The 17,314-nt window shown below is 45.6% G+C and overlaps 1 protein-coding gene across 1 annotated transcript in view; it reads left to right on the forward strand.

The window, feature by feature from the left end:
• KCNJ6 (potassium inwardly rectifying channel subfamily J member 6) overlaps positions 1 to 3,550 on the forward strand; it is a 39,353-nt gene extending 35,803 nt beyond the window's left edge. Inside the window, exon 2 of the mRNA XM_027715962.2 lies at positions 2,656 to 3,550. Within this exon, the coding sequence (XP_027571763.1) occupies positions 2,656 to 2,981 (326 nt within the window). The 3' untranslated portion in view covers positions 2,982 to 3,550. The remainder of the gene's footprint in view (positions 1 to 2,655) is intronic.
• Positions 3,551 to 17,314: the final 13,764 nt, after the last annotated feature.

The raw sequence follows: 17,314 nt of genomic DNA on the forward strand, positions 1-17,314 counted from the left end.
TTTGCAGGGAGGGGAATGGTGGGAGAACAAGCCCTGGCACTGCAGCCTGATCCCGCTGCTGCCATCCCACCCTGCCAGGACAGACGGGGGGGGACCCTCAGAGAGTGGTCTCTGGGATGTGCAGGGGCAAGTGGTTGCCCAGACCAGTGGGGTCATCTGCCCACTGCCCTGGTTTCACAGAACCATGGAATCATTTGGGTTGGCAAAGCCCTCCCAGCCCATGGATCCCCCCTGTGCCCCATGCCCACCTTGTCCCCCAGCCCAGAGCACTGAGTGCCACGGCCAGGCCTTCCTGGGACACCTCCAGGGCTGGGCACTCCAAACCTCCCTGGGCAGCCCCTGCCAAGGCCTCACCACCCTTTCCAGCAGGAAATTCCTCCTCCTGGCCCACCTGAGCCTCCCCTGGCACAGCTGGAGGCCGTTCCCTCTCCTCCTGTCCCTTGTTCCCTGGCAGCAGAGCCCGACCCCCCCCGGCTCCCCCCTCCTGTCAGGGGGTTGCAGAGCCAGAAGGTCCCCCCTGAGCCTCCTTTGCTCCAGGCTGAGCCCCCCCAGCTCCCTCAGCCCCTCCTGCTGCTCCAGCCCCTTCCCAGCTCCGTTCCCTTCCCTGCACACGCTCCAGCCCCTCCAGGTCTCTCTTCCATGAGGTTCCAGACCTGGGCACAGCCCTGGAGGTCCCTCAGTGGTGCCAGCACAGGGGACGATCCCTGCCCTGGGCTGTGCCCACACTATCCCTGATCCCAACCAGCTTCCATTGGCCTCTTTTCCCCCTGGGCACACCCAGGCTCGTGTCCAGCCTCTGTCACCAGCACTCCCATGGCCTTTCCCAATCCTTTCCATCCCCTCTGTCCCAGCCTGGAGCTGCAGGAGCTTGTTGTCACCCAAGAGCTCTTTGAGCTGCCACATTCCTCTCCCTCCATCATTTTGTGGGGGAAAAGTACCCTTTAGACTAAAAATCACACGAGACATCACACAAGAGGCGATTTTGTCACAGGGTTTATTGTCCTTCCACCCTTCCCACCTGTGAAAGGAAAAGAAAAATGGTAAGACCTTGGTATTCCCATTCGTGCATTGCTTGAGAACTGAAATGCAAACCTGTCTTGTCCTGCAAGAACAAAGAGAAAACCGAAGGCTTAAATATTTCTATCAGACATTAAGAAAGAGAAATTAGGATCAGAGAGCACGGCAGGAGAACAGAGGGGGTTTTGCTGGGTCCAGTGCAGCAGCTTTCCCACAACAGCTTTCCCTGACAGCCAGTGCTCCACAGGATCCAAGGCACTGCAGGAAGTGAAGGAAAGCACTGGAGAAGGGCTGAAGTACCACAGTGTGGTGGCAGCTGGGAAACGTCTTCCTAAAGGTAACACCGCAAGTGAGAAATACAGAGCGCCCAGAAACAGCAGTTTTCACCCCTCAGAAGCAAGATATGAGAGCAAGAACGAGGGCAGAATTACCTGGAGCACTTTGCACAACCCTGAAAAAAGACTGGGGACAATAAACTCCCAGTATTGGCTCTTCACGAGCCCATCCATGTGACTTTACCAGTGCAGAGAGAAAATGGACATTTCTAAAGTCTGCCATTTGTGCTCTCTAAATTAAACATCTCTTTTAATTGCTTGTGATTATCTTCTAAATAAGTGAAGTGTGGCAGGTTAAGTAACTTTATTTGCTCTGTATTCAATAAACACTGTTCAGCTGAAGTTTGCTTAGTCATACACGGCTAATAATGTGCAATAATCAAAAGAAAATCATCACATTCTCTCCATGTACTCCTATTTTGTTGGCATCATGTTTTTGCCTCTTAGATTCATTTCTCCTGATATTTTTCCTGCTCAGCTGGGTTTTCCCTTCCACTCCCGAGCATTAATATTTTAATGTAGTGCTTCTCCAAGATGTTGGTGTGAGATGAAGCAGGTTCTCCAAGTCACAGGTCCCTGCCATGGCCAGGTGTTTCTTCACCCAGAGGACACTCTGGGCGCTGCACTGAGCTTGGAAGAGCTGCCTCTGAGCAAAAAACAGCATTTTTTTTGCCCTGTAGAGTGAAGTTCAGCAGAGCTGTGAAGGGAATGTAGCAGAGAAATTAGTCCCACTTATCCCAATTCAATATCAGCCACTATCACACGTCCTTCAGCGTTTTTGGTGATATTTGTGCATTGGCCACCAGCCCAACTCTCAAATCATTGTAACTAAAAAGTGACTCCTACCTTCAGAGGAGTCAAGTTTTGGGGTGACAGGCTCGGGGGTGGGTTCCAGCAGAGGAATGCTGTTGTGTAAATTCCTGTTAGTCTGGGCAAGTGCTGAACTTGGCAGTGGGACCCGGAGGATGGCACAGACACTCTTGGTAAACCACCTGACAGACCCTTCAGCAGGTGAGTTGATGAAATCCAGGAAGAAGGACTGCACTGGATAAAGATGTGTTGGTCTTTGCTGACAGACTTAGCACTGGTTATTATGCACATGCACAGAAGGAAAGGGCGTCAGAGATGTTTACACCCTAAAACTGCTTTCTAAGCTCAAATTCATACGATGTCAAACCTGATTTCTTTTCTGGTGTTTCTTTCATACATTTCTTTTATTAGATGGGAAAAAAATGATTAAATAATTAAAGATTTGGGCAAGCAGCAGGTCCTTATTACAGCACTTCTTCCTTCTCTGTTCCAGGGATGACCTGCCAAGCCCGAAGCTCCTACATCACGAGCGAGATCCTCTGGGGTTATCGCTTCACCCCCGTCCTCACCCTGGAGGACGGGTTTTATGAGGTTGACTACAACAGTTTTCATGAAACCTATGAGACCAACACCCCAGTTTACAGTGCCAAAGAGCTGGCAGAGATGGCCAGCCGAGCAGAACTGCCCCTCACGTGGTCTGTTTCCAGCAAGCTGGACCAGCACGCGGAGCTGGAAACCGAGGAGGAGGAGAAGAATCAGGAAGACCAAAATGAAAGAAACGGTGACGTGGCCAACTTGGAGAGCGAGTCCAAAGTGTAGAACCAACAGAGGCACAAAGGCCACACCACTTCCTTCGTCTTCTCCCTCTTGGCTCCCGGTTTCTTTCTGCGACACGCCTTTAATTCTTTTTTTTTTTTTCCTTCCTACGATTCTCAAACCCTGGAAAATAAAAACTCCAGATGCGAAATATCTGCCTACCCGATTCCAGCTCCAGAGATTCACAGACTCCAAGGCGTGGGGTAAAGCTGCAATACCCACTGGGGATGGTGGAATCTCCATCCCCACCCTGGCAGTGACTGCTGGTTCCACCTCTCCAGGGTCAGACCTCCAGGTTTATCCACCACGAAAAAAACCCACCCAAATGCAACAGAAATACGAGCAAGGGGTTTAAAAGGAAGGACTAATTCATCCAAGCGGACCTTGACTCTGGTTTTTACGTGTTTTAGGACAGTTCCACAAGCTGGGGGACAAACCTCTGTGAAATGGGCCTTGCAGCTTTAAGGGGAAGGTGAGCAGAGGGACCTGCAATCCAACAAAATACTGTACATATGCCTTATGTAACTACTTTCTCTTTACATTTAGTAATAAACACCGCATGTACAAAAGTACTGTAGTAAAGAACTTCTAAATAATGTACACACAGACGTGTAACTAACGTAGGTTTAGAAACAAGAGTCCTAGAAATATCGGGATGCAAAAAAACTAACTCCCCATCGAGTAGGAATTTCTCTTCAAGTATTTGGAGTGTAATATTGATAATTTCTCCCCCCTCTAAGGCTCTTCTAGTGCATGACATTTTCTTCAGTGTACCAGACTGGCAGCTATTTAGAGAACCTCACTGTTTGCCAAACAGATCGTTTCACTGACTCTAAAAAGCCATAAGTCTGGGAGAGGGCAGGGTAGATAAATCCTAACAGAACTCCTGAGATACTGTGAAAATGTTTACAAATAAGGCAAAACCGGTTCCTGGTCACTCCTTTTTGGGGCAGTTCGACCTAAAATTTAGGCTGTGGCAAACTCATGGCTAAACAGAATTTCCTGCATACTCTTAATATAGCGAGCATGTTTCATGTAGAGGTGTTATCCTTTATGTGCAATATCCAGGGAAACTCCTCCCTTCTCCCTACCCAGACCATGGGAATTCAGCAGTTTGCTACACCAACAGCACAAGCCATTGAAAACTGAATTAGATTTTAGCTGCTCAGCTGGGAAAGAAACAGCTGCATTTCACGTGAAGCCAAAATCCATGAAATTTGTCTTTTTTTTTTTTTTTTTTTTTTTTTTTTTTTTTGCCAGCAGAGTCACGGGTGGCACAAACAGCCCTGGGTGTGTGTTTCAACAGGGCGTCCCAGTTAAACACACGGATCCTGCCACCCGTGCTCGAAGGGAGAGAGAGCTTCTCCAACGAGTTTTCCACCTTAGGTAGTTGTAAATCGCTGTAAATCCTGTACATTCCACCTCAGCAAACTTTAAAACTGTCGGGGCGGAGAGAACCTGCATCGCTTACGCGGCAACACCCCCGTGAGTCGGGGAGCTCAGCCCCGCCAAGAACTGCGTTTCTGCCAGCAAAGGAGAAGAAGCTGCAGCCTTAACTCTGTTTCTGTTTGTTTTTTTTCATACCTGCCTGCTCCGGGAGGAACGAACGCACCTGAAGAGAATCCGAAGCGTTTTGGGTTTTTTTTGTACAGAAACGTTTACGTTAAAACAGAAGAGAAAATAATTTAAAAAAAAAAAAAAAAATTAACCTCAGGAGAAAAACTTGGCGGGCAGGTGGAAAAATTTGCACTGTGATATAGCTTTCACATTAAATTCACACCTATTTTCCTTTCTTTGATTATTTTTCTTTGCTGGTACAGCTGCCCCTTGCTGATTTTCAGGGCGTGGCTAATCTGGGGCTGGGGGAGTTCTGCAGGTCCTCCCTATGCAGGGATAATTCCCATTCTCCCTGTGCTTCCCACCGAGGAGGGTGTGGGGAAGGAAAGGGTCCCGCAACAGGGACTGGCAGATCAGGCTGGATGGAAGGAGGGTTTTTATGTTTCAGCTCTGAACATTTGCCCCTAAAAGGCTTTCCCAAGGCAGCAGGATGCAAGGAATGGTGCAGAATAAGGAATTTTGGTGGCTCAGTAAAGGTTCCTTACCCTCAAATCCCGGGAGGCAGCGCTGGGCTGGGACAGACCTGCCCACGCTCATCCTCCCGCCAAGTGCTCCAGCCCATCCATCCCAACCCACCCACGAGGCTACTACTGAGAGTTTCGGGGGGAAAGGTGGCTCCCCAGCCCCAGGGGAAGCAGAGGAGCCAGGGTAGCAGCACCCCAAGCCCACGATCCGTGTCAGTCCTAGCGGGAGCAAAGCGTTCCTCTGAGGAGAAACCTGCTTTTGGCTCCTGTGATTTACTGGGGCCGCTCCAGAATCCACTGCTGCAGTTTAACAAAAATTGCATTGACTAGAACAGCAGCTCAGGGCCCTGATTAAACCTTTTTTTTTTATTATTTTATTTTTTTTTTGTGTCCTTTTAGCACAAAAAAACCCACCAGACTTTCCACCACTGGGGCATGCGCATGTGTGAGCTATATTTTTGTGAATAGGGCACTTCAAGCTTAAAATGTGTGTGTTTGTCTCTCTCTCTCTCTCTCTCTCCCCCCCTGTATTTTATTGTCTTTGGTATCAATGTAGTACGGACTGTAAAGTTTATGAACTCTCATTTTTGTAACATAAGCTTTAAAAAAAAAAGAAAACAAAAACAAAAACAAAAACAAAAAACAAATAGAAGCCTCCAAAGCTTTCAACGGGGGAAGCTTCATGGAAACTTTGTACTAGAATGTCCCTATCAAACACCTCTATTTTTCTACAATGATTGATTAAGCAGTTTAACAATGTATTTTGTGTCAATGATTTCAACTGAATTGGTAAAAAGACAATTAAGAATCGAATGCTGTTAATTAACAATGGATTTTCAAGCCGTATATGCCGAGTGGTGTTTTCATTGGCAGGAAACAGTTTAACCTGGGAACTTCATCCCTCGAGCCTAAACAATATCCCATGGAAAGCTCAGTTCCCTATGGGAATATTTTTGGCAAATCACATTTTATGGAACATGAATGTAACATCTTGACATAATTGACTACCTAATTAATCAAGACTCATTACACCTCTGTATCATTCACTAAAATATTTTGATGACTTTTCCTCAGAGTATCTTGTGATTTCCAGGAGCAAAAGGATTTCCAGAGGTGAATGTGGGCCCTCAGTGATCTCCTGCAGCTTCCAATTCCTTCTTCAACGATCAGAAACACTGCAAATGTGCTTTGTTTAGCTTAATGCCCAGAGTTACACAGTCCTCTCTGACTCCTTCTCCCTTTTATTTTTTCCTTTTTTGTTTTTTTTTAATTTAATAACACACTATTGTTTTTCCCCAACCCAAGTTTCCAAACCGAGTCTTCCAGGTATTAATAACAGACACAGACCTCCTGCTTTCAGCAGAGCAACACAAATTCCTTCAGCCAATTATTCAGCCTCAGGCCTATTATTTAGCAATAAATCCCCTCTTCACCAGCACTAAAAGAAATCTCAGAAATTCTTCCCAAACAAACATCCAAAAATGCAGATGTTCCCTTAGGTGTATGTAGCTGTTATGATCTAGAGCTTTGCCTTAGAACACCAAAGCCATGGGAGCCATCCCAATAAATTTAAACTCCTGAGAGGGTCCCCAGCAGCTGCCAAACGGGGTGGGACAAACACCAGGACGTTGGCAGATGGTTTGGAGTTCACTTCAAGCCTTTGGCTTTAAGTCTGGGTTCCTCTGTTGGAGTTAAAGGGGCTACTCAGGCCTTTCCAAGCCAGGGAAGAAATCCCTGTTCTGTGTCCAGCCACGGGGCAGAAGTTCCCGTTTAGCTCAGCTGCACAATGTTGGGCTGTTCAGGAGAGGGAAGACCTGGGTTCACGGCTCTCTTCAGCCCAGGGATGGTCAAAGCCATGTCCCACTTCTCCAAAAGAACCAACCCTACTGTGAGAGCACCAGCAGATGCCCAGCACCAATTCCAAGGGATAACTGGCTCTTGAATTCCCAAAAAAGCCCAAAGAAACTTTCATCTTTCAGTGGAAGGTGTCCCTGCCCATGGCAGAAGGGTTGGAACGAGAGGATCTTTAAGGTGCCTTCTGACCCAAACCACTCTAGGATTCTATGATTCTATAATTCTACCACTAAATTAAATCCTTGGGGTTCTTAAAGGAAGAGTGGACAATTCCTCATCCCCTGGGTTCCTCCAGTTCTTTAATGTGGATGTGAATTAGAAGCTCAACACTGAAAACAACTTGTCCACGTGGCAATGGGAGGGTCGGGCACCTCGTGTAGGACATTCCTGAGCAGCCCCCACCAGAGCTTCTGGCTGTGAAACATCAAGTTTTCACTATTCTGGTACTCTCTGTCCACCAAAATATCCTTCTTTTCACAGTATCAGCCTCCTTCACAGCCACATTGCCACACTCAGACACTTTTTGGGCCACAAATCAGACCCAACAACACGAGAAGTTGGCTTCTCTTCCACTCTTGTTCCTTCAGCTCATGAACGAGTTGTTTGGAAACACGAAGACCAGGCATAAATCTGGGCTTTGTGCTGGAAAAAATTCTTAAAGACAAGACCTGAAAGCTGTTATTTATTGATCGTTTCCCGAGGGGATTTTAAACTTTTAGGATTTGGCTTTTTGAAAGGGAAAGGCGGTGTCGACATTCAGGATTCATTTCACGGATTTAGTTCAAGCTTATTTCTCCCACTTTTTTTTAGATCCTCTGGATTTCCAGAAATTATAATCCAGTGGCAACTTTCAGTGTAAAGCTGTACTTATTTTACCACTTGCCATTGTCCCATTTTTTGCCAGGATCCTGGTGCTCCAACACGGTTTCACACAGGGAGCACACACACGTCACATCCAAAGACAGAGCTCTAAAGACACTCAAATATCTCCCCATTTCATCTCAAGTGTGAAATCTGTTTTCTATTCTAAGCAAATTCACAACTATAAACCACAGTTCTTTCCTCTTTCTCCCCAGCTCACGTGTCGTTCACACAGAATAAAAACTTACAAGTTTTAAATAACACCAACTGCTGTTAGTGGTTTTTCTCACAGGGGAGAGCCACCCCTATTTTTTTTCCTGTTGGTTTTTTTTTTTATTAAATCAAAGGCAGCAGCTCCAAATTCACGGAAAGTGAAGCTCATGAAGCTCTGGAAGCTCCAGCACCATCCTGCTCCCAGCTTGCTTTGAAGTCTCCATCAGCCACTCTTCCAAGCCACGGAGCTGTTTTCCCTCGAATGATCGTAGGAAATCACTTGCACTGATTTTCTGGGAAGTTAAAACAGGAAGAACTGGTGGAGAAGTGCTACCCCACCACACTTTTCCTCCACATGTTGGACTAGAGTCCTCTGGACTCCCTCCAGCTCAGGAAAGGAGCGTTCCTGGCACGCGAGCAAGAATCCTCACAGCCCCTCTCCCTGGACACTTCCCCATCAGGGTGTCCCAGATTCCTCTGTGAAATATCCCTCCTAAAGGATGTGTGATGATGGTGTTTGAGGTGCTTCTAGCTGGGAAAGGATGGCAGTGTGGTGTTCAGTGCTGGATCCTCTCCACGTGCTCCTCCTGCCGACCTGAGGATGCAGAGCTGGAGCCTCAGAAATCTCCTCAAAATGCAACTCTAATCAAATTAAAAAATGGCATTTTCTACAACAGGTTATGGTGTCTTAACAAGAAGTGCCTAATCTGAAAACTTCAGTCAGGTTGGGCGTGGGGAACCCCAACTCTTACACTCGGGAGTCATTTTAATGAATCTTGCTCAGACGGTGACAGAAGTCACTTCATTTTTCACTTCATTTTGGTTTAGAGGGATGGGATGCAGCAGCTCCCAAATCTCTGCCTGTGCTGCTCAGAACTGCTGAACATTCTCCAGCTCTTCCCAAGCCCAGCAGGGACTAGGAGGCATTTCTGGGAAGACCATCTGCTGAGCTGACTGTGGGAGAACCCGGTGCTGCCTTTTTGCTCCTGCTCTGGGGCTCCCCGGGAGGTGACGGAGTCAGGAGAGGTCTCCACTCACCCAAATCCCACCTGCACCCCAACACATGCCAAAGTCCTGAAGAACCCACACGCTGGGGTAGGTTTTAGGCCCATTTTTAAGCACCCTGGGGATGACTGAAGGCACTGCCCAGAGTGTTAAAGGCTTCCAAACAAGGCTGAAGAGTGACTTGAGCCTCTCAAAGGCATTTTAGTGGAATTGGATTTGGGTGTAGCAGTGGGGCAAGAGGAGGAGGCTGCAGAGATTGTCCTATTGCTGGAGCTTTTGTAGGAAAAAAAGGAAAACACCACAGCAGGGAAAAAAAGAAATTCTCACTTTTAATAAACTCAATGCTTAAAATGTGGAAAAAAAACATAAGACGCTTCTGATCAAAAGGTAAAATCACCACAGAACCCCAGAATGGTTTGGGTTGGAAAGGACCTTAAAAATCATCCAATTCCAACCCCCTGCCATGGGCAGGGACACCTTCCACCAGACCAGGTTGCTCCAAGCCCCATCCACCCTTGGACACTTCCAGGGATGGTTCACAGCAAGACAAAAAGGTCCCTGGAAAGGAGGGACACGAACAAGTGCAAAGCCCAGAGATGAAACCCAACAAAACTCTTGGACAAAGGGCAGGGCCACTGGAATCAAGGCTTCCAAACTCCATTCTGTGGCCATTTTTTAATGTTTATGTGCAAGTGTCACTTCTTTGACGTGCACAAAATTACTATTAATTAATATAATAAAGCACGACCGAAACTATTGCATAAGAAAGGTGACTGAGCAAATCATCACCATGAAATCTGAAGGATGAGAAGAGACAGGGGAGAGAATTCATCATTTGAACCCCATGGAGAACAAAAACTGGAAAAGAAAACAACACAGGAAAATATTCCTGAAAAAAAAATAATGGCAAAGTGTGGTTTATTTCATAAATTTAAATAAATTCCTTTTTCTTTTTTTTTTTTTTTTTTTTTTTTTTTTTAGTGACAGTGTTTGTCCTCTCTTTGTGCCAACACACTGATTGATTTGCCAAAAAATCTTCATGGCCATAAAAATATGGCCTTTCAAGAGGGTTTCTAGCTTTGTGAAGAAATCCTGGATTTTAGGTCTTTAATTATTAATTCTTGAGTAATCTGTGGGTTAGTGCTGATATTCAGAACAAGATCAATATAGTGAATTGCTTCAGAGGCAAAATTAAATTGCATCCCAAAAATGAAATAGTATCACTTAAAAGCCAGAATGGAATATTCCATCCACAGGGTTTTTTTTCCCCCCTCACATTCCCAAAATAAACTAATGAAGCGTTATGGTATTAGAACAAAATGTTTTGTTCATCCGGAGTTTTTCTTGAAATAGGTTGAAAAAACTCCTTTTCTGCTCAGCTTTGCAGATAATGAACAAATTCAGGCCATCAAATTAAAGTCAGTTTTCCCACTGCAAAATTGAACAGGTATTAATTTTATAATTTTTTTTATATTTTATTTTTTTTTAATAAAATCCACTCTTGGGGATATCTAACAATGAAGGAATCTGCCATTAAGTTCAGCTTTATGATATGAGTCAGTCACTGCCAGGCCTTTGATTACAGCTAAAATTAAACCCTTCCCAATCTGACATCCTGCACATTTTCACACACACACACACACACACAAAAAAAACAAAACCCAAATGGACTTGTGAAGGGTTTGGACCGAAATGTCGAGGATCCACCTGGGATTTAGGAAGTGTAGGCTCAGCTTCCTGCTGCATCTGACTCAGACAGGCATTTTTAATCTTGGATCATCTGAAACAGGGAGCTGAAGAAGCTCAAGCCACGGCTCCTTCCTCCCCTGTCTGGTTCTTCCCACCAGGTTACAAATTGCCAGGCAAGCTGTTGCAATCTCTGAGGAGATATTCGGGAAACAGGGAAAAGAGACAAAACTTTGGGCTAAAAGGAAAATTTCTGAGAGGATCTACCATAAAAAAACTCTGTTGCAGGGTTAAAAAGGGATTTTTTCGTTATTATTTCCATATTATGACTATAAATTCCAGTGTTTCAAAAGGTTAACAGTTATAAGATTATCTTAATATTAAGATAATATTATTAAGAATAATATTTAAGTGGGAAGATAGTTTTTCAATCAGTTTTGAGCTCCTAAATGGGTGAGATCACTATGAAAGCTCAGCCTTCAAGCACTGTCGCAGTAAGAGCTTCAGTATTTTTCTTGGGTTGTAGAAGAGAATTAACTTTAACTCTTGATTGATCATTATTTGGAGTGGAATAAACTGAGTGGAATTAAAGCCATTTAAATCTTGAGTTGAGTGCCATAAACTGATTCTGTGCAATCAAAGAAATCCCCTCCAAATTACACCATTAGTTAATTTAGATAATCAGGAGACAAGATTCAGCTACAAAGCTGGAGATGACAGATAAATATGAAGAGAAAAGGCAGCAATGCAGCTTTATTGGTAAGCTGGATAAACATGGGAATAAGTGGACTAAACAGACAAAAAAAATAGGAGCTGTGAGGAGGAAAATTAAATCTGTACATCCAACTACTGTGTTATTATTTATGGAGAATTATTCTCCAGTGCAAAGGAGAAACATAAGGAAGAAAAGATGAGTTTTGCTAATTTGCACTTAAATTTATAACATAGATATTTGCATTGAAATATAAATTCCATTTAAATTTTTGGGCCCTAAATCTGAGTTGATCCACGGGAACAGACAAGACAGGAGTGGAGCAGAGAGAGAAATCGGAGTTTTTTCCTCTGGTTTATTGTCAGAGGAGAGGATGGGACAGAAATGGGGACAGACAGGGAGAAGAGAAGGGGTCAAAGAGACCAAATAAACTCCCACAGCACCTTCTGGAGGGACTGGGAGAAAACCTCTGCAGAAAAGCTGAAGGAGCAGCTCTAGGGAGACGGACTTTGGGAGACCCCACCGAAGAAACCCGGAGAGGGGGAGAATTCCAGCAGTTTGGTGGTTCGAAGGCCCCAACACGGAGCATCATCCCAAGATTTCCTTGCAGGGGAAGCTCCCCCACATCCCTGTGAGGGTGTTCCTGCCCAAGGGGGAGCGTGGGACGAGGGAGAGCAGGGGCAGAGGGAGAGGATGGTGACTGCAAGCAGCACACCCGGCGAGCTGAGGGATGCACAGGAGGGGGGAGAGGGTGGAGAGCTTCATGCTGGGCTAAAACGTCACAAAACCCACCCAGCTGGGAAGAAAAGGATGAAAACAGAACAAAAATGTGCCTGAGAGGTTGGACAGGAGCCCTTTGAGGGGGCAAGGGAAGGAAGAGAGCAAAATCAAAGGAAGAGAACAAAAGCCAAGGAAGAGAAAAACAAAAGCAAAAAGGTCCCTTCGCCTTTCCACGAGCTGTTTCTTCTGCTCCCCAAAGTTCTGGCTGCTTTCCCCCTGTTTTTCAAATACTGAAAATGCTGTATTTATTATATATTATGATGATTTATTTATAAAATAACCAAGTGTTTGCTTGACATAAGAACTGTGAGGCCACAGATGGAACTCGGTCTGAGCTCCCCGGGTTTGTCGTGCAAGGCAAAGGTGGATCAGAGGGAAACCTGGAGCTGCCAAACTGAACATCAACAACAGTCAGGACAGACAAATTTAAAGTGGTTTAAATATCGTTTCAAAATTAATAAGTGGAGTGGACAGCCCAGAGATTGTGGTGTGTGAACTGTGACAGTCACATTAAAACATGGACTGTGGGATTGACCAAAACCCCACCAAAACCAACCTCAGGGGGGGTGGAGGAGACAACCACTTTCTTCAACAGCAAATATTTAGTTCATGTTGCCTTTCCATGCCTGGAAGTGTCCAAGGCCAGGCTGGATGTGCCTTGGAGCAACCTGGGATAGTGGAAGGTGTCCCTGCCCGTGGTAGGGGGTGGGACTGGATGAGCTTTAAGGTTTGTTCTAACCCAAATCATTTTGGGATTCTATGAGTCCATATGACACAGGAGGGGAGATCAAACTGCTCCATAACATCATATCCCCTCTAAACTGAATATTTAGATTGAAGATTGCATTGAAACTGGGGTTTTTTAAATAAAAATCACAAAAAGCAGGCAAGGATTTAAGCAAATTCCATGCACCACCAAAACCTCAATCCTGGGAATACGAGTCATTGAAACACACCCCAACCCCCACATCTGAGTTAATATATATATTATATATATTATAATACATATTTTTTCCTTATGTTGTTAAATAACTGAGAGACAGGCTCTAAGACTTATTTTGTTATGGAAACAAAGAAGAGGAGAAACAGCATTTTCTATTTTTCAGTCCCCTGCTGGTATTAAAGAACTGGGTGCACGCAGAGAGAGTTTTATATTATGGCAATAAATTATTACTCCCTTCGTGCTGAATTTTACATCACATTAGAAAACTTCTGGAAAAGGACCAAGGATTGCAAAAAAAAAAAAAAAAAAAAAAGCTAATTCTTCATGGAAAATTATCATTGTAAGATGAAAACTCAGGAAACTGTTGCTTTTATACAAAGAAACCACGAGCCTACATGAATATCTGATCAGCATAAATTCCAGTGATAATTTGTTGAGTGTCTTGCTAAAATGTGCTGGAAGAAGAGCAAGAAAGTAACATTTTCACCAGTATTTTAATTCTGTAATTTTTTTTTTTTTTTCCACGAGAATTGAAGTTGTTGTGACACGAGTTTGGGAAATTTGGTCTTTGAGCACAGGAGCAGAGCTGAGTTTTTAAGGTCAGGGGGGTGCTCAAATACCTTCCCCAAATTAGTCTGTGAATGTCACAGGAGCTACTCAGCACGTCGTGGGATGGTCTGGAACCCATTTGGGGTTGGAAGTGACACATCCCCGAATTCCCTGCCCCAGGCTGGGCTGCAGGGCCCTTCTATTCCCTCCCCACTGGACAATAATAACCAGGGCGTGCCCCTTTCCAGCCTGATTCCAGAGTCCCCCTCAACCTGCTGCCTGATCCAAGGGAGGATCAGCCAGGGAGGGATATGGTTATGCAATGACCAGGAGCCATCAGCAGAGCTGGCTGGGAGAATTCTGGGAGAATTTCCTTCATTTGGTGCAATAAAAAAAAATAAATCTTGTTGGTTTGGAAAGGCTCTGCTGGTTCTCAGCGAGCAGGAGGAAACACGAGGAGTAATTCTGTGAAACAGTTCATTTCACGGCGGGGTTTTTTGGTTTCAGCCTCATCCTGATCCATGAAAATCGATGCTTTGCTTTAGATTTCTTAAGAACACTTGGAAGTGCTCGTGTTATCACTGGTTAAAATCTACCATCATCCCACAGAGTCCCAGGGTGTCACCAAGGGTGGAAGAGACCCTCAGCATCATCCAGTCCCACCACCTCAATCACCCCTAATCCACGTCCCCAAGGGCCACATCCAGGTGCCTCTGGATCCCTCCCAGAGACGGTGACCCCCCCACCCCCCTGACATCCTGCATTTCTACGTTAACACTGAAAGGAAAGATTTATTTTTTTTTTTTTTCAAAAACCACCACATTTCTCCTACAGAGTGCAAATCAGGTCAGAGAGGCTCAAATCATGCCAACAGGTTTCTTTAACCCTCACTGGGAAGAAGAGAGGGAGGTACCAGCCACACAACTCTTCCTCCAGTTGCACTCCACGGAAAAATCCCTGTTGCCTTTTCCACTGATTTTTTTCCCTCCATACCCTCAGTGACTGGGAAATAACGGGGTCTTGCCCACCGAAAATTACAATTGCACGAGAACAGATGGATTTCATAAGGGTTTTTTCCTTCTTTCCTCTTTTTGTCCAGCTCAAATCCTTCCCTTTCTCCGAGCTTTGTCCGCTCTGCTTTCTTCCCGTCACGTTCCACCCTTGACTGATGTGTCCAAGTGCTCCTGGATCAAGTGTAGCCCCTCTGCAGTCACCTGATACAGCACTTCAGCTGTTTCTGGAAGGTTTTGTCTCTGCTGTGGGTTTGGTTTGCTCCAGAAATCCAGCTTGCTGAGGGCCCCTCCGATGCCCCAGCTCCAGAAACTCGCATTTTATATTCCATTACTCCGCTGCCACGACTGAGAAACATCCCCCTGCAAACATATCTTGCTATTTTTACCGACCCCCCCCCCACCAGCCCGACGTTCTCAGGTTTCCCCCATCACCAGCTGGGGGATTTTTTCAGTGTCTCATTATTATTAATAGCTGCCCATCCTTCAGATCCCTCACCTCAGATTCACTCCCAGTTATTTCTGTGTTGACAGTTGCAGCCTCTGCACTTCATCTCATCTGTCGTGTGTGTGTGTCTTCCCCTTCTTGAGTTATGTTCTGAAGCATCATACCCCCAGTTAGAACTTTTGCCTCTCTGCCCCCCAGAAACAGCACAAATTCCACCCTGCACTGCTGCAAATGGCTTCTTAAATTCCTTATTGAGCACCAAAACATCCTTTTAGTTTTCCCGAGTCGTGGAATTCAGCCCTGAGAGGTTTCTTTGATCGTGATACACAAAGTCCAGCACTGCTGGATTTTCACTTTCTCATCTTTGGGTAGAGTCTTCTAAACTTTTGCTTTGTCTCTTCACTTGAGACAAGTCACAAACTGCTCAGGCCTTTTCCTCTGTTTCCACAGTGAATGAACAGAGAGACCCATCTGGCAAAAATACCATCTTTTCCCTTATTTGCTGTATCCATTTGCGCCCCTGAGAGAAATTGTTCAAACATAACCAAAAAGACACAAGACTGACACAATCTTTTATAAAAAACTCCGTTATCACAGATTTTTGCAGCAGGGTGTGGAACTCAGAGACAGAAGCGAAGGAGTTTGGCTGAAGCTGCACTGAAAATCTGGCAGAAGGATGGATATAGAGCTTCATTTTTTAAGAATCAAATCAGTGCCTTAACCCTCATGCCACAGAAAGGAAAAATCAGAGGTTACCAGCACACCAGTGCAGAGGAAGGGGCTGCACCCACCTGGATTTAATCTCCTCTCTCGTGCCCAAAAGCACATCCTGCTCTCCATCCACTGGCACTGGGAGAATGATGAAGGGATGTGTCTGCAGACATTTCCTTTCACACAACCATGGAATGGTTTGGGTTGGAAGGGACCTCAAAGATCATCCTGTTCCACCCCCTGCCATGGGCAGGGACACCTTCCACTAGCCCAGGTTGCTCCAAGCCCCGTCCAACCTGGCCTTGGACACTTCCAGGGATCCAGGGGCAGCCACAGCTTCTCTGGGCAACCTGGGACAGGGCCTCACCATCCTCACAGCCAAGATTTTCTTCCCAATATCCCATCTAACCCTGCTCTCTGGCAGTTTGAAGCCATTCCCCCTTGTCCTGTCCCTCCAGCCCTTGGAAATAGTCTCTCTCCATCTTTCCTGTCAGCTCCTTCAGGCCCTGCAAGGCCACAATCAGGTCACCCCAAAGCTTCTCCTCTCCAGGCTGAACAATCCCAGCTCTCCCAGCCTTTCCTCCCAGCAGAGCTGCTCCAGCCCTGGGATCCTCTTGGTGCCTCCTCTGGACTCTCTCCAGCAGCTCCATGTCCTTGCTGGGCTGTTCCCCAGGGCTGGAGCAGCTCTGCAGGGGGGTCTCACCTGAGGGGACAGAGGGGCACAATCCCCTCCCTCCCCTCCTGCCCACACTGCTTTGGATGCAGCCACATGTAAGGAATATTCTCTCCTTCTTCCAAATTAATATTTGAGGGGAAATCACACGAGATGTGTGTTGGAATAAACAAACGTTTAATAAAAGCATCACCAGCGAACCCGCCAAAATAACTTTGTCAAAAACTTCCCAGAAGAGAACACCTTAAAATGAAGTTAAAAAAATACAAATAAAACAGTGCAACGGCAAAGCATTTGTTTTTAATGCCTTTAACTCCTGCAAAGTGTCAATGCAAAGCACGAGCCCTGTCAGAATTTGGGTGGCTGGTGCTTCTAAACATAGTGGGGGAATTTGGTGACCAGGGCAGGGTCACCAAAAAAATTTGGTGACCAGCACCCACAGCCAGGGCAAACAGCTCCTCCAGCCACACTCTCAGGGCACAAGATATGATTAGACAGGGCCAAACCACCTCAGAGCTGCTCAAAACCCACTTTATTCCAATATTTCTCCATATTTTTCCAGTACCCTCTACTGAGTCGATCTGAAATCTACCCCAGATAATAATGAAAAGTTACCTGTGAGGTTTGTTGGTTTTTTTTTAATCAAACTAGAGGAAAAGCAAGTCAGTAGAAAGGTGCCTGCTCGGATCTGCTTTTTCCTGGTTCTCCTCTTACCCCTCCCAAATGGGTGGATTTTCAAACACACCCTGGGAGCTCCCAGCTGTGGGAGTTTGGCCAACACTCAAAAAAAAAAACAGGACAAGGAGCTTT

The sequence above is a fragment of the Pipra filicauda genome, unplaced genomic scaffold, assembly GCF_003945595.2.
Source record: "Pipra filicauda isolate LSUMZ 115617 unplaced genomic scaffold, ASM394559v2 scaffold552_size545530_pilon, whole genome shotgun sequence".
Classification (NCBI taxonomy): domain Eukaryota; kingdom Metazoa; phylum Chordata; class Aves; order Passeriformes; family Pipridae; genus Pipra; species Pipra filicauda.